This window comes from Corylus avellana, chromosome 1, assembly GCF_965113065.1.
Source record: "Corylus avellana chromosome 1, dhCorAvel1.hap1.2, whole genome shotgun sequence".
Taxonomy (NCBI): domain Eukaryota; kingdom Viridiplantae; phylum Streptophyta; class Magnoliopsida; order Fagales; family Betulaceae; genus Corylus; species Corylus avellana.
Window position 1 is genome coordinate 46,461,057 of NC_142490.1, and position 22,761 is coordinate 46,483,817.

At 37.4% G+C, this 22,761-nt stretch overlaps 4 protein-coding genes and 1 pseudogene across 5 annotated transcripts; 4 read left to right on the forward strand and 1 right to left on the reverse strand.

The window, feature by feature from the left end:
* Positions 1–871: 871 nt before the first annotated feature.
* On the forward strand, positions 872–4,197 carry LOC132170130 (uncharacterized; annotated as a pseudogene).
* A 1,538-nt stretch (positions 4,198–5,735) lies between these two features.
* Positions 5,736–8,833, forward strand: LOC132170132 (uncharacterized). Its single transcript, XM_059581033.2, has 7 exons — positions 5,736–6,054; positions 6,287–6,353; positions 6,708–6,754; positions 6,987–7,074; positions 7,814–7,947; positions 8,027–8,125; positions 8,500–8,833. Exons 1-7 carry the CDS (start codon positions 5,827–5,829, stop codon positions 8,581–8,583), a joined length of 747 nt encoding a protein of 248 aa, XP_059437016.2. The 5' UTR covers positions 5,736–5,826; the 3' UTR covers positions 8,584–8,833.
* A 603-nt stretch (positions 8,834–9,436) lies between these two features.
* On the forward strand, positions 9,437–12,540 carry LOC132171443 (Tetratricopeptide repeat (TPR)-like superfamily protein). The gene has a single exon (XM_059582754.2). It carries the CDS (start codon positions 9,818–9,820, stop codon positions 12,071–12,073), a length of 2,256 nt encoding a protein of 751 aa, XP_059438737.2. The 5' UTR covers positions 9,437–9,817; the 3' UTR covers positions 12,074–12,540.
* A 1,280-nt stretch (positions 12,541–13,820) lies between these two features.
* On the forward strand, positions 13,821–16,436 carry LOC132172094 (transmembrane protein, putative (DUF1068)). 2 transcript variants are annotated; one of them, XM_059583536.2, is made up of 3 exons: positions 13,821–14,102; positions 14,957–14,980; positions 15,701–16,436. In XM_059583536.2, exons 1-3 carry the CDS (start codon positions 13,886–13,888, stop codon positions 16,018–16,020), a joined length of 561 nt encoding a protein of 186 aa, XP_059439519.2. In that variant the 5' UTR covers positions 13,821–13,885; the 3' UTR covers positions 16,021–16,436. The 2 variants fall into 2 exon arrangements, with proteins under 2 accessions (XP_059439519.2, XP_059439520.1); XM_059583537.2 differs by lacking the exon at positions 14,957–14,980.
* A 359-nt stretch (positions 16,437–16,795) lies between these two features.
* On the reverse strand, positions 16,796–22,211 carry LOC132171446 (Core-2/I-branching beta-1,6-N-acetylglucosaminyltransferase family protein). Its single transcript, XM_059582756.2, has 11 exons — positions 22,008–22,211; positions 21,668–21,933; positions 21,457–21,573; positions 20,806–20,906; positions 20,382–20,453; positions 20,141–20,222; positions 19,567–19,647; positions 19,005–19,046; positions 18,345–18,404; positions 17,967–18,113; positions 16,796–17,317 (listed from the first exon to the last, which is right to left on the reverse strand). The coding sequence occupies exons 2-11, from the start codon at positions 21,923–21,925 to the stop codon at positions 17,138–17,140; spliced, it is 1,140 nt and encodes a 379-aa protein (XP_059438739.1). The 5' UTR covers positions 21,926–21,933; positions 22,008–22,211; the 3' UTR covers positions 16,796–17,137.
* Positions 22,212–22,761: the final 550 nt, after the last annotated feature.

The window sequence follows — 22,761 nt, forward strand, 5'->3', positions numbered from 1 at the left end:
GGTCCAAGGGTTTCAGACATGATTAGCCTCTTCAACCGGGCCTGCTTATCTCAGCCGACCAGGCGAGACGGTCCAAGGGTTTCAGACATGATTAGCCTCTTGAACCGGCCCTACTTATCTCAGCCGATCAGGCGAGACGGTTCAAGGGTTACGGGCCAAACAAGCCCCTTTTAACCGAACCTACTTTTCTCAGCCGACCAGGCGAGCTACTTCATTACTAGTATATGGTTTTCAAGTCAAAATTACAACCAAGTGAACCAAGCTCCAGCTTAAATGCATTGCTCAAATTCAGGCATAATCTACTGGTCTCTAACAACTTTTATGACGTTACTTCGGCAATTGTTTCGGCACAAGCAGCTTTTTCGGCGAATTCCTTTTTCTTTCCCTTTTCGTTTATCCAAACTCAAGTTTACACATTGAGTTTGAGGGGGGATGTTAAGAATATTACTTGTTATTTACTTCTTTAGGTATTATTAGTCTACTAGGTTTACCTTTTCTTATTCTACTAGGTTTACCTTTCCTTATTTTACTAGGTTTACCTTTCCTTAATCTATTAGGTTACTTGCCTCTCTATAAATAGAGGCCTCTGTATTCATTATTATTATCAGAGTCAATACAATGTAGTCCATTGTGTGCTTTCGCTCTCTCTCTCTTCTCTCTCTTTCTTCCGCTTCTAATATATTATCCAATATATTTAACACAAACTAATCCAGTAAAGAAAATAAGTGGAACAGATGCGTAGAGTCAATGGTTCTGCACTTCTGCATGTGGAAGGAACAAAGCTGCCCGGCCGGCCATGGCCCAAATTAAAAGTCTTCCCTTATATAACATTTTCCTAAGCAAAATAGCATCTAATATTTTTGGGAGATAGATGGCCAGTGATGATTTGAGTCCCTTTTCAGGGCTGAAGAAGCCTTATCAGGCAGCTCTGAATGGGGACTGGGAGGCCATGAAGAGCTTCTACGACAAACACCCTGAGCGTGTCGTTCGTCCTCTGACGATCGACGGGCTCACTGCGTTTCATATTGCAGGATATAATAGTGAAGGAACGGAACTGCTTCAGCATTTGCTTGGTCTCCTACCACCCTCCGATATATCTCTTGCCATATCCAAGAAGAGCGATCACGACAACAATGTTTTTCACGAGGTCGCCTCCACCAACAATGTTGCATCAGCGAAACTCTTGATCACTAAACTCTCTGAAAACAATCTGCCCGAGCTGAAAAAGATACTCGAGGATCGTAATCAACTTGGTGAAACCCCGCTGTTTAGGGCAGCTGCCCTTGGTCAGACAAAAATGGCCAAATTTTTGGCTAAATTAGTTGGGGAGCATGATATAAGTCCCCACTTGCATAGACATGACAGCATGTCCATTCTCCATGCCGCTGTGTTAGGCCAACACTTTGGTCTCTGATCTCTCTCTCTCTCTCATGCAATTAAACATACAAGTTCAAAATTAATGGCATGCTTTAATTATATATGGTCTTTTATGATTTTTTTTGTTGCAGAAACTGCCATTTAATTTGGTTACTAGGAATGGACAAGACACTTGGAACAAGAAAGGAAATCAATGGCATGACATGTCTTCACCTTCTAGCGAAGATGCCTTCTGCTTTCAGGAGTTCATGCAACCTGGGAAACATGAACAGATTCCTCTATTATTGTATGTCGACCTCTACAACTCTTATATTTATGTTAATTATGTGCGCGCCTTTCACAACAGCATTACATATATGCATTTGTGCGGCTTCAATTCATTCACTTTAAACAAAGCTTTTATTCTTGTTATGCTTTAAACACCGTACCCCCAATTTAATTAGTAATTTAAACACATTAATTCTTAGTGCAGGCCTTCCTGCCCATCTGGATGATGACGACGACGATGATGTTGATGATGGTAATGAAGTTGAAAAAATAATGGAAGATTTGGAGAGAGGCGGCCACGATAGCAGTAGCCTCGGCCGCCAAGCAAACAGGCATTCATCAGGTAATTTTACAAAACACACACAGACGCGTACACAACGGATTATTTCCTACTAATCTCTTATCACACTCGTTCAGAAACAACCGTCCGTGCTACACTACCTTTTCAAAGTGTACCATATAAAATGGGGGAAAAATACTAATTCATGTTCAAAGATAGCGTTTGTGAAAAGAAATCAGGATTTGAGGGAAAAATGAACCCCATCCGGCTCATCAATTTAGCCTAAAAAAAGTTTGGCGAGAAAGGGCTCACCAAATTTAGTAAGCATGCATGGTAGCTCATCAAATAAGAAAGCAACAACTTTTAAATGTAGAAAGAAATGATTCTGTAAGAGAATGCAGAGATAGAATGAAGATAAATGAATGGTAAAAGTGAATAAGTATAATATATAAAGAGTGAGATGTAATTAAGTAATTTGAAAAAGTGGGTAATTAAATATTTAGAAAAAAAAAAAGGGTAAATTTTTTATTTCTTTTAATCTAAAATATAGAGTATAGATTTGGTGAGCTGCAAAAGAATGCTTGAGAGATCAAAATCTCCAAGTGCTTTAGTTTTTCTTTGTTTATTTACCTTGATATATATATATATATATATATATATAGATTCCCCTGATCAATACTTTCGGTTATATTCCTCATTTGCATACTAGCAGAAATATTTTTGTAACCATGTAATTTTACACAATTGTTGCAGCAATTTCAAGAATATACTATACTATGTGGAGGGGCCTGGCTAAAGGTGCAACCTCATTTTCTATTTGTAGAAGAAAAAACAAGCCATTTTGGTCGAGAAATTAACTACCATCTCTCTCACAAACGTACACATACTTATATATATATTGATGAATAGTACTATATATATGACATGGACAGAATGGCCGGCTATCGATGAAATATGGAAGGCGAAGAGAAAGCATGAATCAGCTTTTGAACTCACCAAGTTGCTAGCGAAGATGGATACCACGTGGGCAAACAGTTTAAAAGTAGAAGACAGGCCCATTTCCTTGAGGAAAGGATCACACTCTTTGGACGACGATGGCAAAGGAGGCGCCAGTAAAGGAGAAGGAGGAGATCAAACACCTGACACCCCATTGCTTATTGCAGCAAGTGAAGGAATAGTAGAAATATTTGACGAGATACTTGATGTGCATCCTCAGGCAATGGAGCACATTAGTAAGGACGGGGTAACTATAGTGGTTGCGGCCATTTGCCACCGTCAAAGAGAAATCTTCCGCCGTCTAAAGATGATGAAAGGGGTAATGGAACATCGGTTGTTTTCACTGATTGATAAGCGAGGTTACACCATATTGCATCACGCCGCAGACATGAAGAACTATAAGGGAGGAACACGCGCTGGTCCTGCACTCCAATTGCAGGATGAGTTGCAATGGCTCGAGGTATATAATATTTAAGCTCCCTCATATATATTTACTTTCTCTCAATCGGCCTTTAAACAATACATTCTCAGAAAACAAGATTTTTCTGACCATATATAACATTTCTATGTGGTTAATTAGTACTCAGAACACATTAATCTTATACAATGTCTCCACGCAGCGTGTGCGAAAGATAGTTCCCTCCCATTATGTCATGCACCGTAACAATACCGGTAAAACTGCAGACGAGCTCTTCAAAGAGCAACATGCCGAGCTTCTTGAGAAGGCGGAAAGGTGGATAAAGGAGACCTGTCAATCGTGCTCTACAGTTGCAATCCTTGTCGCCACTGTTGTTTTCACGGCTGCATACACCATCCCAGGAGGAAACGATCAGAAGGGTCGTCCAGTTTTCCTTCATTCTCCCTTCTTCTTGTTCTTCACCATCATGGACGTTATCTCCCTTGCGAGCTCCTTGACTTACGTAGTCATGTTCCTCTCCATCCTCACATCTCCATTTAAGCAAGAAAATTTCCTCAAATCTCTCCCTCGGAAACTCATGATTGGCTTCACCTTACTCTTCCTCTCCATGACAACCACCATGCTTTCTTTCACAGCCACCATTTTTCTCATCAATCATTTTGAGAAGAAAGCTTTGACTGTCACTCTTGTTAACATGGCTGTGTTGCTTCCCGTCTCCTTGTTTGCGCTTATGCAATTCCCCTTGTATGTTGCACTCTCCAATAATACGTATTCCCTTTTCAAGAAAATCATCAAGAAGGCTTTTCGCGGGACTCCCATTCCTCGTTTTTTCAAGGCCGGCAACCTCAAGACCTGTTGAGATACGATCGATGAGAGAGTTATGTGATATGATCGATGAGAGAGTTATGCGTTAGCCTACAAGAATAATCACTATTTTTCAAGATATTGGACATGGGTTTAACATATTTTTTTCAATTTGGATTTTGATTAAACAATGGTGTATTTTTAGTTCCCATCCTGAACTACATGTCAAAATTTTGTGATCAAATTCTGTATCAGCTTGCTTCATGTACAATATAGTAGGGGTACATTATATATCTCTCAATCAGAAGACCTGAAATGATTCTCCTTTTCTTTCTTATTTTGCAACCTTGTTTGAGACTGATCAAAGAGTTGTAATTTGTATCCAGCCTGATAGCATCTCTGTTGGGATCCGAACATAAGAAGCTTAGACAGCATGTAAGCAAGAAATTGTAGGCACTCTCTCACATCGACATGAGTTATAGCCTAATTTTAATTCTACTTGTGCTTTAAAACTTATGAGCATTTACATTCAATTTAGTAAATTTTAGGGAAAAATGTAAATTCAATCTTTGTGGTTTACCTGATTTGCAATTAACTCATTGTGTTATCAAAATGAACTCAAAGGTCCTTGAGGTATGCCAAAAAAATAATTTAGTCCCTACAGTCAAATTTTGTTCATTGATTTAACAGATTCTAATAGCGTAAAACATTATAACCAAAATAATTGTGATACTTATCCCATTTAAGTTAGTGTCATACTAGGGGAATTTGTTAAATTAGTAGACGAAATTTGATTGTAGAGATTAAATTATATTTTTGGCATACCTCAAGGACCTTTGAGTTCATTTTGATACCACATGGAGTTAATTGTAAATCAGGTAAACCACAAATACTAATTTTGCATTTTTCCCTAAATTTTATCTAAAATTTAAGTAAATAATCACGTATTTTAGGAAAAAAAAAAAAAAAAGTACAATATCAGTTCTTGTAGTTTACTTAATTTGCAATAAGCTCGCAGTGATATCAAAATATTCCGAAACATCCCTAAGATAGGCATAAATAATAATTTATTTCATTCTGTCAAATTTCATTAAAAAATAAATAAATTGACTGTTAGTGTGCCGTGCCAAAATCAATAAAATTACATGTGTCACTCATAACAAAAAATATATATAAATATATGAAAAGGCTTTTGTTTATTAAACGGGTTATGTTGATTTGTAAAGTAAACAAACACTTAATTTTTTATTAAATGGATTATGCTAGTTGAATTTTGTCACTAATTTATTTAAATAAATTGTGAAAGGATTGATGGATCTTATCGATTTAATTAAAAGAGTCAATCTAAAATTAATTTATATAATTTTATACTTATTAGACTTAAACTCGAGAGGCGGTTGGGCTCTAACCCGCGCTAGGCTAATTTCAGGCTTTGGGCTGTTTCCTGTTGGGTCTCCCAGGCTTTGGGCTAAGGCGGGCTAACAGAAGAAAACACAGTAAGCAATAAGCAATTAAGGATCATTACTTAGTTAAGCTTTCAGTACTTTACGTTTATACGCACCAATTCGTCCATCACAGAAATTCAAAACGCAACGTTTCACATCCCCCTCGCTTGATTTCGGCGAACAATCTGGACCAAAAAGAAGCCGAGGAGTACGTGGTGGTGGAGCAGAGTGGCTCTGACATGGCCACCTCGGCAGCCCCCATCGACGGCATCGCAGCCGCAGCGTTCCGGTCCGTCCTGCAGCGAGTCCAACGAGCCGCTGAGCGGTCCGGGCGCGAATCCCACCAGGTCCGAGTGGTGGCCGTGAGCAAGACCAAACCGGTCTCTCTCATCCGCCAAGTCTACGAAGCTGGGCATCGCTGTTTCGGCGAAAACTACGTTCAAGAGCTCATCGAGAAAGCTCCTCAGGTTCTCTCTTTCGTTTTCCTTTTCTGGGTTTATTAAATTTTCTTTTTTTTCTTTCTTTCTTATATATAATTTCTCAGCAACCAAACAGAGTAGGAGGATCAAGGTAAGTATGTGATACAAGAATTCGTTTTTGCTTATGGAGAGGTCCTAAATGATGAAACTTGTAAAATGCAATTTTATTTTTTATTTTTAAGTAAAAAGTAACTAACTTCGTTAATTGTTTGACTTGCAGCTTCCAGACGATATTGAGTGGCATTTCATTGGGAATTTGCAGAGCAATAAGGTTAAGCCTCTTTTGGGTATGTTAATATGAAGAAACTATGTGGTTTCGGGCGAGGGGAAAGTGAGGGAACCTTTTTTTTTTTCTAACAAATGAGAGCTTATCGAGAGAAACCCAATTTTAAGTGTATTTATTTATCCAATTTGAAGTTTGATATTCTTCAACGTAGCTTAGACACTTTTGTCTTTGAGAAGTTATGTTCATAGATCTTGGTTATGCTTTACTGCTGCTTTCCTTGTATGCCGATCATAGGGCGTAGGTTCGATCTCACAGTGTATCATCTTTTACTGCTGGAGAGAGAGAGAGAGATCACGATCTTTAATTATTCATCAATTGTCATCTAATATTGCGCACGTCATCTAATATTGTGCAGCTGGAGTACCAAACCTTGCAATGGTGGAGAGTGTAGATGATGAAAAGGTAACACCTTCTGCCGATATCTATTAGTAATTTTTTGTTAAAAGGTTTCTATGCTTGGTGTCAGGGGGACTTAGTTAAAAATGGCTTGCTGAGCTACTCAGTTTAAGCATACACTAGATTAACATTTTCAATAGGATGAAGAACCACAAAGTGAACTGAAAAGAAAATAAATTTAGCATACTTAAACTTTGACTGTTTCATTTTGATTTTCTACACTTTATGTGCTTTTCAGATTGCAAATAATCTCGATCGTGTGGTTGGGAGCATTGAGAGAAAGCCATTGAAGGTCTTGGTCCAAGTAAATACTAGTGGAGAAACATGTAAGTTGATTATGTTCGTTCTTCTTTACATACTTACAATTTCATTATTTTTTTTCTTTTAACAGATTTGACTTGTCTGATTGAAGTTCAAAACTCCCCTGACCTTTATGGCATTTTTTATTTTTTTTTCCTAAGCTGACCTTTGTGGCTGCTTGAACAGTAAAATAACATGCTAGAACAATTGATTTGGCTATGTCGTACACCATTTTGTTTTTGAGAATCATAGTATCAATCAGCATTTGTGTTATTTTAGTTATGTCATTCCTTGTTCATATGCTTAGTTGTTGATCACCGTGTAGTGGTTGTTTTAAGCTCCTCAGCCATTCCCCCAACCTGACTCCGCAGCAACATGTGTCATGGATGGTTATTATCTGTTGATAGCAATATTGTCTATCAAAAATTAGTTATGATTTAGTTTCTTTTTCATGTGAAGTTTTATGTGACCATTCTATCTACGGGTGTGTCTCGTTTGTCTTTTAGCATTTTCCATTTGGTGAGGTTAACCATTGTGTGGATGTGGCGTACCTTAAGAATTATACAAACCGAATATCTTAGTCACCCTTGCCTAATTTTGGTGGTATATGCGTTTAAGGGGCATGATGGTTTACCATCTGCACTACATTCTGAGCTCCTCTGGAATAGTTTTGTTTTCAACAATTGTTAGTTATTATCCATGGCATTTATAAAAGAATCCTATTTATTCATTTGGTATATTTAATTAACTACCATTTTGTTGCAGCAAAATTTGGTGTTGAGCCCTCTGGGTGTGTGGAACTTGCAAAACATGTTAGTTTGGGCTGCCCAAACCTTGAGTTCTCTGGCCTAATGACAATTGGTATGCTGGATTATTCATCGACCCCAGAAAACTTTAAGGTGACAGTCTTCACATAGTTGTGTGATCAAGCCTTTTTGCTTGTCCTCTAATTTTCTCGAACCTGTCTGTTGTCCTCAGAGATTATCAAACTGCAGAGCTGAGGTTTGCAAAGCACTTGGAATTCCAGAAGAGCAATGCGAGCTGTCAATGGGCATGTCTGCAGACTTTGAGCAAGCTGTAAAGATTATTCTGCTGCTGTTCTTCTTCAGACTATATTTTTCACTATAATGACTTTTTTTTTTCTTCTTTAGGGCTAGGAGTAGGAGTTCAAAATAACATGTAATTGAGTTGTATATAGAGAGTAGGACTATGAAAGCATAAACTTTAAACAACTACAGTACTGCTACCGTGTTTCCCTCATTTTTCTGAAAGTCAAAATGGTTTCAAAAGCACTCTCAATAGTAGAAATGAGGATTTTAACTTGAATTTGCACCATTATGCAGAGTTGCCTTGTGGCGTGTCCATCTTTTTTACCTGTACACTGTAATATTAGGGGAAAAGATTTAGTTGAGAGATTTTACTTATAACTATAAAACTTGATGGTTTTGCAGATTGAAATGGGCAGCACGAATGCGAGAATCGGATCTACAATATTTGGAGCAAGGGAATATCCAAAAAAGCAAGTTCAAACTTGAAAAGTTGCAGCAACTATGGCTCTTAAGCTATAGAATTATGGGCTTATTCTTATAACCTTATGCTGGTTGGATATGTTATTCGACCTTTTTGCTTTGTTACTTGATTAGATCAATTAAACTGGAATAAATATTCCATATGGGCGTGGCTGATAAGAATTGTTACATTTACAGTGATCTTTGAAACTCTGAAATCTATGTATGCTGTCCGGGAATGCATCTGTAACACAAAGAAGTGGGTTTAGTTCTTTCATCTGTATTTGCCATGGAAAATGATTGCCAGCACTTGCTCTGTTTGTTGTTAATGCTTTTTAGAGAGTGTATTTTGTTTTTGTTTGAAAAAATTTAAGTTGTTTTGTATTTTGAATTGTTTGTTAATATTTTTCTTTTAAAAAGAAAAAACAAATGGGAGAAGGAAGAAGAGCAGTAAGATGGTTGAGCTAAGGTTGATTCTAATATGATCAAAACCTCCAAAATCTAATTCCGTATCACGTACGTATTAAATTCGTTGATCGTGTTAAAAATTGCTGAAGTATAATTAGGTCCGGAGCCCGGTCCATGATCTGGTTGTACTTCGCACACGACCCAAAAGGTATCGAGGGTCTGACCCGAAAAGTTAAAAAGGAACAACTACATGTCGTTCCAGTTGGAAAATCTATTTAAACTGAGATACTACATAATATTTTCAGAGCAAAAGACTGCGAGATCAAGCTACTTGTGTTCAAGAATCTAGGAATTTTGAGTTTCTCTCACAAATCATGCCATCAATTCAATCACATAGATTTAACTCATTTCGTTCATGGCATTGTGAATCCTGGGTTTGATTCGAGCCGACTGCCGACTCGACTGCTCGGTGAAGCCCGTGAAATGTCTGATAGGGACGAGTTTAGTTGGAGCACGATGATTTGCTGCTTATGCGAATTCAGGAATGCTCGCTGAAGCTAGAATACTTTTTGATGAGACTCCGAATAGAAGTTCTATTGCTTGGTCTTCTCTTATATCAGAGTATTGTCGATATGGTTGTGAAATGGAATGGAAGCTCTTGAATTGTTTCGACAAATGCATTCCGAGGGACAAAAGCTGAGCCAGTATACGTTGGGCATGTGGGGAAAGCCACCATATAAATCAAACTTGTACTTTGTGATTCTGTTTGCTCTTCAGGTGTCTTTCCGCGGCCCCCATGCTTTGGGTAATTTCAAGCCAACTTTCTTTCATGTCATGCCTTCTAACATGAGTTATGAGCAAGCTAAAACCTTCTCTCTTCCACCCCTTTAAACCGCCGCCGCCATCACACCCTACCACCACCAAGTCATTCAACTCTTTCATCAACCGTCTCTCATCGCAAGGCGCCCACCATGAAGTGTTCCTCACATACTCCTCTATGCTCAATACCAACACCCCTCCAGACGCCTTTACCTTCCCTAGTCTTCTCAAAGCCTGTACCTCTCTGCACCTGTTCTCGCATGGCCTCTCATTCCATCAACGTGTTATTGTTAATGGGTACTCTTCTGACCCTTATATTGCGTCTTCTTTGATCAACTTCTATGCCAAATTTGGGTTCACAAACAACGCTCACAAAGTTTTTGACATAATGCCTGCAAGAAATGTTGTTCCTTGGACTGCGATCATTGGATGTTATTCGCGCACGGGTGATGCTTATATGGCGTTTTCTATGTATAATGAGATGCGGCGCCAAGGAATTGAGCCCAGTTCAGTTACAATTTTGAGCATGCTCTCTGGAGCTCCTGAGCTTGCCCATGTGCAGTGTTTGCATGGTTGTACAATTTTGTATGGTTTTGAGTCTGATATAGCTTTAGCAAATTCTATATTAAACGTTTATGGTAAATGTGGAAGCATTGAGGATGCTAAGGAATTTTTTGAATTTATGGATCACAGGGACATAGTTTCATGGAATTCTTTGATTTCGGGCTATACCCAGACTGGCAATATTAGAGAAGTTTTGCAGATTTTAGATAGAATGAGAATTGAAGGTACAGATCTTGACCAGCTGACATTTGGGTCTCTGCTGTCTGTGACCGCAGCACAGGGCAATCTTGAATTGGGAAAGTTAGTTCATGGGAAGATTTTGAGAACTGGATTTTACTTGGATGCACATGTTGAAACATCACTCATAGTCATGTATTTAAAATGTGGGAATATTGACATTGCATTTAGGATATTTGAACAGACCTCAGACAAGGATGTTGTCCTGTGGACGGCAATGATCTCAGGGCTTGTGCAAAATGATTGTGCGGATGAGGCACTTACTATTTTCTGTCAAATGTTAAAATCGAGAGTGGAGCCATCTACTGCTACAATAGCTAGTGCTCTTGCAGCTTGTGCACAACTGGGTTCTTTTGATCTGGGGACCTCAATTCATGGTTACATATTAAGGCAAGGAATGACATTAGACGTCCCTGCTCAAAATTCTCTTGTTACTATGTATGCTAAATGCGGTCATTTGGATCAAAGTTATGCTGTTTTTGATAGGATGGCCAAAAGAGACTTGGTTTCTTGGAATGCAATAGTTGCTGGCTATGCTCAAAATGGCCATATATGTAAAGCCTTGTTCCTCTTCCATAAAATGAGGATAAACCTTCAAAGACCTGATTCAATAACCGTTGTGTCCCTTCTCCAAGCTTGTGCTTCCACTGGGGCACTTCATCAGGGAAAGTGGATCCACAACTTTGTAATTAGAAGTTGCCTTAGACCGTGCATCTTGGTTGACACGGCTTTGGTTGACATGTACTCTAAATGTGGTTACTCAGATACTGCCCAGAAGTGTTTTGATGGAATGGCAAAGCAAGATCTGGTCTCATGGAGCACAATAATTGCAGGATATGGTAGTCATGGCAAAGGGGAGACTGCTTTGAGGATGTATTCAGAGTTTCTGGGCACTGGAATTGAACCAAACCATGTCATTTTCCTCTCAATTCTGTCAGCTTGCAGTCATAATGGGCTTGTCCACGAGGGCATGAGCATCTTCCAGTCTATGACAGAAGATTTTGGTATTGCGCCAAACCTTGAACACCGTGGTTGCATTGTTGATCTTCTCAGTCGTGCTGGAAGGGTAGAGGAGGCATTTAACTTTTACAAGAGGATGTTTCCAGAACCCTCAATGGATGTTCTAGGCATACTCCTCGATGCTTGCCGGGCCAATGGTAAAGATGAACTTGGTGAGATAATTGCCAGAGATATTCTCATGTTGAGGCCTGCAAATGCTGGTAACTATGTGCAACTGGCACACAGCTATGCTTCAATGAATCAATGGGATGACGTGGGTGAGGTGTGGACCCAAATGAGGTCTCTCGGCTTGAAGAAACTCCCTGGATGGAGTTTTATTGAACTGCATGGGACCCTTACCACGTTCTTTTCGGATCACAATTCACATCCTCAATTTGAAGATATAGTGACAATATTGAAAGCTGTGAACTGGGAAATGAGGAAAATGGGCGTTAACGATAAGACCACCCAAGTACTTGATATATCCTGAAAATGTGGGTAAGAGTGGCCTAAAGCTTCTTAAACAAAAATCCCATCAGCCAATGTTTTGGGATGCCTGTTGTGTCAAGGGACATGAGATTTAGAATTTTGATTTTTACTGAAACTTGCTTAAGAAGTTGAAGCACTCAAGTAGAACAAGGATTTGAATTTTGGAGTTTATAGGAGTGTTGTTGAACTCCATGGGACAATTACTATGTTCATTATTATAGATGACAGTTCTGCACAAAAGAAAGTCAAGCTAAGATGCTCAAGCATTGCCTGCATGGAAAAAACTATGTGGTTAAGCCTCTTTTTTGGGTATGTTACTCTGAAGAAACTGTGGTTTTGGGTGAGGGGGAAGTGAGTGAACCTTTTTTTTTCTAGCAAGTAAATCAATGACAGAACTGAGTTTCTCTCTATAAGCTCTCATTTGTTAGAAATTTGCATTTTACTGTGACATATTCTAGTGATTCATTGGGCAATTGGGACTTTATTTATTAATCCAATTTGAAGTTTGATATTCTTCAACACAGCTTAAACAATTTTGTCTGTTAGAAGTCATGTTCAGAGAACTTGGTTATGCTTTGCTGCTGCTTTTTTTGTGTGGCAGTCATAGGACGATCTCACAGTGAACCAAATCATTTCAAAGATTGTGATTAAATTCTTTTATTATCTCACCGACTTAAAATTGACAACTGACGACTTAAAAGTTGAGTAGATATAATTTCCTTTTATATTACATTCTTCAAATAAATTTAGAGAAATGGTAAAGGCCCAACTTTAGCACAACTTTTCTCTTATTTATTTAAAAAAAAAAAAAAATTCTGAAGGTCCTTTTTTATTTGGTATTTAAAAAAAAAAGAAAAAAAAGAAAAAAAAAAAAAGAAATGGCCTTTTTCTTTATAAAAATGGTCTTCTTTTTAAAAAAAAAAAAAAAAAATGGTGATTATTATGAAGAAAAAGACCATTTAAATAAATAAATAAATAAAGGACCATATAGGATGTTATTGCTTCAGAATTTTTTTATTTATTTTGTTTTTAAAAAAATGACCACATAAAAGAAAAGTTGGGCCAAAAAATTGTGTTTTTATCATGCCTCATAAATTTATATTACATTTTGCTTTCTTATCAATTTGAGAAGAATTTAAGAATTAATGTAACTTTTTGAGATTTATGTTGAAGAATGGCATAATATAGTTGACCTTCTTTGTTGACATTGCAAAAGTACATTTTTGCATGGCCGGACCATACGATGCCCAATCTGTAGCGCCAGTCGACAAGAGAGTTTTCGATGTTGAAGTTAGTAAATTTGTTGAGAAAATGAAAGAGAAAAAAAAGTTTTAGAGTAGAAAAAGTTCTTATCTCATTTGGAACCGTCACCTTTGATTTTACGATTGACTCAAAATATTTTACAAATGTAATTAAACAACAACAAAGTATTATTTATAGAAAATGTTTTACATTGAAACAAATAAAGCATAAATTATTAAGATTTTCCAGCAACATCATTATCACTTCTAAAATATGATAAAATAATAACTGAAATAAATACATATTGTATTGAAATACGTATTATATCCAAATTATTTGATTTAAAAATAATTACTGAAATAAATACGTATTATATTGAAATTCTATCACCATCCCAAAATTTAAATTTCTGTTTCCAGGTGGCAGCCTCTAAATAAGTTCGCAGGTTTCTCTGCCGTACACAAATACATATAACAACAATACGGCGTCGTAGAACCTAGATCGCCCCCCGCCTTTTCTTCTTCGGCCGGTTCACTTCCAAGACAGGAATTCTAGAGAGAGAGAGAGAGAGATGGGTAGGAGGAGCCGTAAGCAGCAAAGAGCGTTGAAGATAGGGATGGTCCTGATGGGCCTGTGTTTAGCGGCCTACATTGTGGGCCGACCCTTGTACCACCATCTCTCCGAGGTCCTCACCGCCGCTCGCCGCCACGTTTCCTCCTCCTCCTATCATCGTTGCCCTCCTTGCCACTGCGATTGCTCTTCTCATCCCCTTCTTTCCTTCCCCGACGGTAACTCCTTTTATTTCTTTTTTTACTTTTTTATTATTATTTTTTTTCTATATTATAACTAACTTTGATTCACACGTCACGAGCCATTATTAGAATTAAAAAAAAAAAAAAAAAAAAATTATCTGTATGTGTAAGTTTAATGTAAATTTTCCATATGATAATACCATTTTAGTATAATTGTTTGATGTTCAGAGTATAAACGTTAGAAGTTCAAATTGGGTTGATGAAATTTTCTAAATTCAGTTTAATAAAATGACTTATGTTATTAAAACACATAACTCTTACGTGCATTTTTAGTATAGCCATGATAATAACATCACTAATGACAAATGTAGTTTAATATACTGAGCTGGAGGAATTTTTGTTCAGCCCAATTTGGAGGAAAACTTTAGCCCATGTGAGAGTGTGAGGAGTTTAGAACGAACAATGTTAGAAGTGTGATTATGATTGATCAAGTTCATGGTTGAAGTCCCCTGAGTTAACTCAACTGCCAACTGGTAAGTGAGTATGTTCTTGCAACAATATAAGTGTGAGTGTTAACTTGGTGGTCATAAATTAAGCGGTTGATATAATATAATATAACTGGGTTAAGCTTTTGGATTAAGGTGGCCTTCATGTGGAGACTTTCCAGGACAGGAAAGAAGTTGAGCATATTAGACATTAGGAATAATTTTGTGTCATACAAGAAGGTTTGGCCTTTTTGGCCCTAGTATGCTCTTTGTTTGTTTGTGTAAATGTTGTGTTGGAGTGAGGCATTAATTGTGAAATTTCTTTGTTGTGTTCTAAGCTGAATTGCTAGTTGAAGTGCATGCTTTATCAATGTTGGTGTCTCTGTTTCTGGTTTTTTTCTGCAGGATTGATCAACCATTCCTTTACAGGTCAGTTTTTCTTCCCCATATTACAAATTAGCCAAGCTATAAACCATCATTCAGAGATGATAATGAAGCCAACAAACAACTAAATCACTTTGTTTAATGTTATCAGAGAGTTTGCTGTTTCTTGTCTTATTAAGTATTACATTTATGTAGTAAAAGAGAAGAATGGTCTGATTAGTTTTTCTTGCTCTATAATATGATAGTTGCATCTGGATGACATTCACCTGCCTCCAACTGCAAAATTTACCCAGTGATCCCTCTTACCCCTTATATTAACATGGGCATGGAATTCACCTTTGTCAAAGGTGTCAAAGGATACACGCGTTAGTGTGGGTGATTAAGCTCCACATCGGGTAGTAGTCAGTAGACTCAGGAATTGATATAACATAATTGGGTCCAAACTCAATTACCTAATACACAGTTCTTGCGGGCGGGATCGTGTATCTAGGGTTTACCTGACCAGCATGGGCCCCAAAGGGGCCCAGCCTTGACCGGATTCATCCTCATTTTTCTTTTTTCTTTTTCTTTTTTATTAAGGTTAAAATTGCTGTTACTTTATAGCATAAGTCTCACATTGCTTTAGATTGGTATCAGGCACTTGACAGAATTATTTCATGGATAGTAATGCAATTAAGCTAACTGAGCAGATTAAAAGCTATAACACAGCAGCATATCCCTGAACTGTGGAATCCTCTGAATCTGAATTGGTATTATTTCCTTTAGATTGTATGAAGCGTGACCCTGAGGTCAGTGAAGAAATGGAGAAGAGTTTTATGGATCTGTTGTCAGAGGAAGTGAAGCTTAGAGAAGCTGAAGCTCGGGAAAACCAGCAGCGTGTTGACATGGCTCTCTTAGAGGCCAAGAAAATCGCTTCCCAGTATCAGAAGGATGCAGACAAGTGCAGTTCAGGGATGGAAACCTGTGAGGAGGCAAGGGAGAAGGCTGAAGCAACACTGGAAGCACAGAAGAAACTTACTGCCATGTGGGAGCGCAGGGCTCGTAAAAGAGGATGGAAAGATCATCCTCTTGAGCTCCGTGCTTAAATTTGAAAGATATCACTCCGCTCTATACACACACACACACACACGATGTGGGACGGCAGATTAATCCACGATGCATGATCCTTGTGCCCATTATCCATTAGGAATCTGTTAGCAATCTTCGTCTTGATCCTGTCTGTGGCCATTGATTTATTCATTCTTTTATTGTTTGTTTATTATGTTAACTTTGTCGTTAACCTCTAAATTAGGTACATATACAGAATTCCTACTCTTGTTCCTTATTTGTTTGAGGCAGTTTGCTTCACATAGAGTAGCTCATTATTATTTGTTGTTTGAGACGATGTTGATAATAGCTTATTATCCTCCTCCTCCATTCTCTCTCCAGATTTGCCAATCGTGTGCCGCTAAGAGTACTGTAACTTTTACTAAAAGTCCTGTATACGTTGATTTGACAAACTGCTAAAGATATTGTAAATTTTATTATAAGTTTCTTATATTATGTAATACTTCTTATTCAATCACTAAAATGTGAATTAACATAATAATGCATACTTTCATTTTTCAAAAAAGAAAATAGTAAAGAATATCTACTCCACTACATTTAATTTTTATTATTGCATATCATTAGCTCTGGCTGTTAAATTTTTTATTCTATCTTTTGTTTTTTTGTTCTCAAAACCAAAACACTTCATCAAACAAGAAGCAAACGCATTGACAAACGGGGCTATTAATATTTTCCTTTTTTTTTTTTCTTTTTTTTTTCCCGGCTAGGTTTAGTATATATATATATATATGTTTTCAGCATCACCATCAGTCATTTAATTTGAAGAAAAACAAACATTTAGAATATGAAATTTTTTACCGAACTACAAATTTTAAGCTTTGTAGAGAATGCAATGGATCAAACTGCTGTGAAAATACAACCAAGTAAAACTACCCAATAAGATCTCTTACGATCTCTTAGACCCAGCAACTCTTCTTCCCTGGAAATAACTTGATCAGCCGCAGCTACAATTCTTTCAGTCTCTAGTGTCAAAACATTTGCCGTGTGTAATGTATGATATGTGTAAGCCGTTGGTGGGCATTCCTCTTGCTACCCAAATTATAATTCTAATTGCGTCACTTGATTGTTAGAGAGATGTAAGAACATAGCCATAAATCACGGGGGTGAATCTAACAGTTCGGAGGCATCAGTGCGACGGACCACTCCATCGCTCAAGAGCCGAAAAGCAGCTCCCGGAGAAAATTTCCTCGCAAACAAAAAGCAGGGAACAAGGGTAGAACTACTACGACACCATTCTGTTCGGAACTCAGTTTCATAGTATACATGGTTGACGTTCTGTTGAATCAAAACAGACAAGTTAAACAACAAAAGGGGGTATGAGGAAAATGTACAAATGATACTGAACTAAAACCAATATAGTGACATAGCATGTTCAATGTATGGGTAACCAGGAGAAATGACAGAAAACAGTTACTGTAGCAGAATCTTGAAGGGAAAGATTTTAGGGCATCATTGTTAATCAACAACATTTTCACGTTTCATTTACTTAAAAAGGTGAAAATGTCTTTTCATCATTTTTTTTCACTTGGCAGTCTTTTTCGAGTAATGCTACAAGTCCTTCTTGTGTCCTTCTTGAGTCCCTCTAAAAATAATGTGGCTATTAAAATCACCATTGAGCTTGTAATTTATTATTATTGGATTTTGATCAAATGATGATTTAAATAGCCACATCATTCTTGGATGGATTCAAGGGGAATACAAGAGAGACTTCTAGAATTACTCGCACTTTTCACATCTCTTTTCAAGAAACCCATTTCCATTTTCAACTATCCATCCCAAGGGCAGAGTAATTTTGCCCCATGACACAATCACAAGGACAAAGGCTTAAACAAAGGTGGCTAGATTTAATGAGAAAATCACGTCGGCCAATTTATCTCTAAGTATATAAAATCAGCAATCAAAGGAAGTGAGGTGATATGACAACCTTTATTTCCTTGATTTGTTTAGGCCCAGCATTTTCAAAGTCGAATGTAAAAGGATGCCAGCCTTTATTCTCCATTTTTGTAGCAGACTGGTTCCATTGGGTGTAGGTCAATGTTCGTCGTTCAAGTTCACCTTCAAGATCACTCATCTAAAATGGAAGAATAAAGAACAAAAATAAATAATAGCGATCCCAATTGGAACTCATGATACTCGTGGAACCAATCAATATAGAGCACAAATAAATGAAGCTGTCAATATTAATTAATTGACGGAGATTAATCATTAGATTTGCTTAAATAGCAATGATAACTGTGCTGAAAGCACAACCACAGTATGCTGCAAAAATTTAACAAAGATACAAGGGAAATCCAAGACATACCGCAAGCAATGTCTGCACATAGTGTTCATCAGGAATACAGTTATGTTGCTTCTGAAGTTTCTGCATTTGGTATTTAGACCAAAATCAGAACACATTATCATTCAATTGAAAGGGGAAAATATATATATTTCTTTAACATAAGATAAAGCGAACTGTCGCAAGAACATCTGCAAGACAATCTATAAGATATAAGCTTAACTCCTCCTTCACTATAAGCCAAGTAAAGCAACATGAAGAGAGCAACTTTATTTCTCTTTTAGCATTTATATGCGTGCCCACTTTATTTATTATGTGCATATTCAGTTCTGCTGCTAGAAGAGGGAGGGAAAATACCCAAAAAAAAAAATAAGAAGAAGAAGAAGAAGAAACATCCTAGTATAGAAATTATATAAAATCTATGTGTCAAAAGGGTATGAATTTGCAAGTGCATTTCCCATATTGATGAAGCTGGTGCTCTTTAAAGTATTGACTGCATATAAACTCTATTGTAGACATCAACCTCAAATTTATGAACTTAAACTAGAAACCAGTAAATTGTTACACAATTACTCTAGGAGAATTTTTTTGCAAAATGATATTAAATAAATTAATTGGAGATAAAGGGAAGGGAAACTATCTTCTTCATCCATCTGCAAAAGTCAGCAATCAAAGATCACTCACAAGATTCAGCTTTCCCTTTCTTGCATCTAGAGGGGGGCGTCTCTGCAATATGAGAAGCACTTAAATAAGTTGTTGCATATTGAAAAAACTGAAATTTCAGCTTTGAACTACTTTCTGTCAACTTGAAATTTTCTATTCTAGAATGGCACTTTATTTCTGCTATGGGGCTGCAAATATACACAATGAGGTATAGCTCAAATGGCATTTCTACTTCCTCATAAAAACAGCAAAAGGCTAAGGTCACAATTGCAAGACCAACCATGCATGGTATTGACTTCGATATAAAGAAGAAAAGCATAAGAATACATCTTAAAACAGTCATACTCTCAAAATAGTAAAGGTAAGACATTATTATTTTTTAATTAGCAAAAGATATGATTACAAAAGTTTTTAATGGCGAACAAAACATTTATGCAGAGGTAGCCTTCACAACCGGTGTAATTTTGCTAATTAACCTTACTTTCTTATAAATGATCACAAAGAGAGACATTTGAAGTTTTGAGCACCACATCAGAGTGAGGGTAAAATATGAAACCCTGATATAAAACACTCAATTACATACCTTGCAAAACTTCTTAAATACTGAAAGGATAGCCTCGTCATCTACAATGACTTCTGCATGGCTTCGAAGTAAAGTGATCCACTGCAATTGCAAAATCAAAATCATCTTAGAGCAGAGTATGAATCTGTAGCAATAAAAATGCTATCCTGATCCTCGGTTAAATGATAATGACATCTGAATAACTAGTGCTTTTGAAGACTCTTATGTGGCTCCCCCAAACAAAGAAGACAGCCTCTGCAACCTTCAAAGTGGAACTGATGGTCTTTAACAGAAGGTAGTTCCCAGAGTTAAGGCCAGGCTCAAGAAGCAATATCCTATGGATATCTACAGCAACTTCTTATATCCACATTTCACACAACTTAAACCCCTGATTCTAAGCCAACTAGTCTGACATTTTATCACATATAAGAGTACCAAAGTAAGAAAACTACATGGTAAATCGAAATTTACTTCTTTGTCAACTCTGCAGTACACACTAAATGGAAACATAAAACAACAATTCTTTTTATAATTGACACCAAAGTGAGAGGGAAGGAAACTAGGATGCACGCAAAGGTCATGAAAGATACATAACCTGGGACCCTTTTCGCCATTTCCGCTTTGGTATTATAGGTGACATCTTTGGGTTGTAGCGGCCCTCCTTCTTATCAAGAAAGCTACAACAAAATTAACTACACGAATCACAACTTAAGAATTCTTCAATTGACAAACAAGCCAAAAAGGTGAATTAATAGCAAAGAAAACTTTCCATTGATATTGAGGCATCTAAAAAGAATTAGTGCTCAGCACCTCAAGAATTAAAGCCGTCCATCTACCTGTCCACAAAACTCCTTGGAGAAGAAATCACGTAGTTGTATATGTAGCTAAAGTTGTACAGAGGAACACAACTGCAATATAGAAGAGAAACTTTAATGCATACTACATTGCCAAGTGAACATGACTGGAATATAGAGAAACAGAAACTTAGAAAAGGACGACATAACAATTCTGTTGATGGGTAAGCAGACATAATATGTTGCAAAAGTCCAGTTTAGAAGCCACAACACTTCGAATAAAATAAGAAAATAACCAAACTCTTTTAGAATGAGACTAGTGCAATGGTTATTCTAAGTCGTATGCAGATTTCTTAAGCATTTAGAAGCCCCCAAATAACAGAAATATATGTATGTGTGTGTGTGTGTATATATATATATATATATATATACATATATCATTTGTTACAATGGTAAGGACACCGACCTGTCAGAGAGAAGAACAAATCTTTGATTTGCTGGATCCTCGAGAGCTGCTTCAAGTAACAACTTCTCCGCTGCAATCATAGTCGATTCTCCCCATCCCACCTACAATACATGACCACCCAATTCACATCCATGTCAACAACATCCAATAACCAAAAGGTGATTAAAACAAAAGTCATTATCACTACGTTTGATCTCCAAGAAGATATGGGAAAACAAGGGAAACAAAAAGTTCGTCCTAATTTTCAACATTCAAGACTAATAATTCAAAAAGATCTTATCTCAGTTATCTATATCATCACTATTTAGCTTACTGGTCAGAGCTAGGTTTCAAACATTTTGCTGTTCAGAAAACAGAAAAATAAATGTAAATTTTATGTCTTTTAATATCCAATGTTTACTAAGCAACGAAACAGAGAAAATTTCAAAAAATAGATATATATCATATTCTATGTTTACTAAGCAACCAAACAGAGAAATTATAACTTCAAGAACGCAGATTTTTCAAACAAGCTCGACTCGACTCAGCCCGATAACAACGAAGTTCAAAAAAAAAAATCTTCGATTTTCATTTCCTTTCCTCCGTTTTTGCCAGCAGCCAAACAGAATCTAAACCAATAAATCAACAAACTCGAGCCGCGTTGTCACTCACCTGAATGCTATTCTTCAGTTCTCGCCCGCGAAAGATCAGCGACCTCGTCGTCGACTCATCGAACACGAACCCCGGCGCCGAGTGCACATAGATCGAGAAGGTCGCCACGTCAGCACCCTGCCAATTCCACAGAAGCCCCAAACTTCATAAACTCTTCGAATCCCAACCAATTCATCGTCCGAACAATAAAAAAAAACGAAGGAACAAAAACCTCGAAGAAAGAGTCCCAGAGAAAATCAAGAGGGAGTCTACGTCGCGCAAGAAACAGGAACGCGATCTTGGGGGTGCCCTCGAATTTATGGCGATAAATTCGAGGCCGCGGGCGAGATAAAGAAGATGTCAGGTCGGAGTGAGAGTGGAGTCTGAGGAGAGCGAGGGCACAAAGGGCGACGGAGACGAGGACCACGAGCTTCCAACTCAGCCAGAGTACGCGGCGAACCGCTATAGGTTGGGCCGCTTTCTTCGTCATCGCTCCTCCTAAAAAAGATCAATTACAATAAAACAAACGAAAATGGAAAATATATGAGAGTGAGTTTGAGATGGAGAAATACATCGGAGGATTGGCGGTTGTGCGGAGGGAGGAACAGAGAGGAGCATTTGAAACGACGAAGTACTGTTTGTTTGTTTGTTTCTTTCTGTGTTTCTGTGCGCGTCTTTTTGGAATTTGGAAGTGTGATTTTCTGTTGAGGTGTGAATGGGGAAGAAAGAGACTTACTCAAGGATCAACACGTAGCCGTTGCAATCACGGAGTCATGTACGGGCCGTGTTCCGTGATTTTAATATGCGGCCCGATCGAGTACCTGTGTAGCCGCGTTCGAATTTGCCAAATCTGACGGTGCACTGGGTCCACCCACTATCTTAGTGCCCTGTTTTATATTGATTAAATTAAATATATATTAAGTTGCTAAATATTGATGAGGTAAAATATAACCATTAATATTAAAATAAAACAAAATTCCCCTCTTTGAATTAACCAGATGGAGATGGTATCCCCAAATAAAGAAGAAAAATGAGAAAGGTATATGATATATTCTTCTTCTTTTTTTATTTTTTGGAGTAGAGTGGCAGCTAAGAAACCATTTGGGAAGGTTGCAAGGATGTTCGGTGAGTGTCAACGACTCAAACTAATGTCAGAACGGGAATCATCATAAGATAGACCAAAAAATTCTCTTATAACAATATTCCTCCACTGCTTCCAAACAAGATGATTTGTCCTAGTCGTTTACAACAAAATTCTGTTCTAATTCAATTGAATTAATGTCTTTAAAGTATGTAATTTTACATACATTTAAAAAAATACATGTA

Coding starts and splice junctions, on each gene's coding strand:
- LOC132170132 (XM_059581033.2), top strand. CDS start 5,827: ATGGCCACCTCGGCAGCCCCCATCGACGGCATCGCAGCCGCAGCGTTC. Junction 6,354..6,707: donor TAAGGTTAAGCCTCTTTTGG/GTATGTTAATAT, acceptor AATATTGTGCAG/CTGGAGTACCAAACCTTGCA. Junction 6,755..6,986: donor AGAGTGTAGATGATGAAAAG/GTAACACCTTCT, acceptor TGTGCTTTTCAG/ATTGCAAATAATCTCGATCG.
- LOC132171443 (XM_059582754.2), top strand. CDS start 9,818: ATGAGCAAGCTAAAACCTTCTCTCTTCCACCCCTTTAAACCGCCGCCG.
- LOC132172094 (XM_059583536.2), top strand. CDS start 13,886: ATGGGTAGGAGGAGCCGTAAGCAGCAAAGAGCGTTGAAGATAGGGATG. Junction 14,103..14,956: donor CCTTCTTTCCTTCCCCGACG/GTAACTCCTTTT, acceptor TTTTTTCTGCAG/GATTGATCAACCATTCCTTT. Junction 14,981..15,700: donor GATCAACCATTCCTTTACAG/GTCAGTTTTTCT, acceptor TATTTCCTTTAG/ATTGTATGAAGCGTGACCCT.
- LOC132171446 (XM_059582756.2), bottom strand. CDS start 21,925: ATGACGAAGAAAGCGGCCCAACCTATAGCGGTTCGCCGCGTACTCTGG. Junction 19,648..20,140: donor AATGGCGAAAAGGGTCCCAG/GTTATGTATCTT, acceptor TTGCAATTGCAG/TGGATCACTTTACTTCGAAG. Junction 17,318..17,966: donor AACAAATCAAGGAAATAAAG/GTTGTCATATCA, acceptor TTGATTCAACAG/AACGTCAACCATGTATACTA.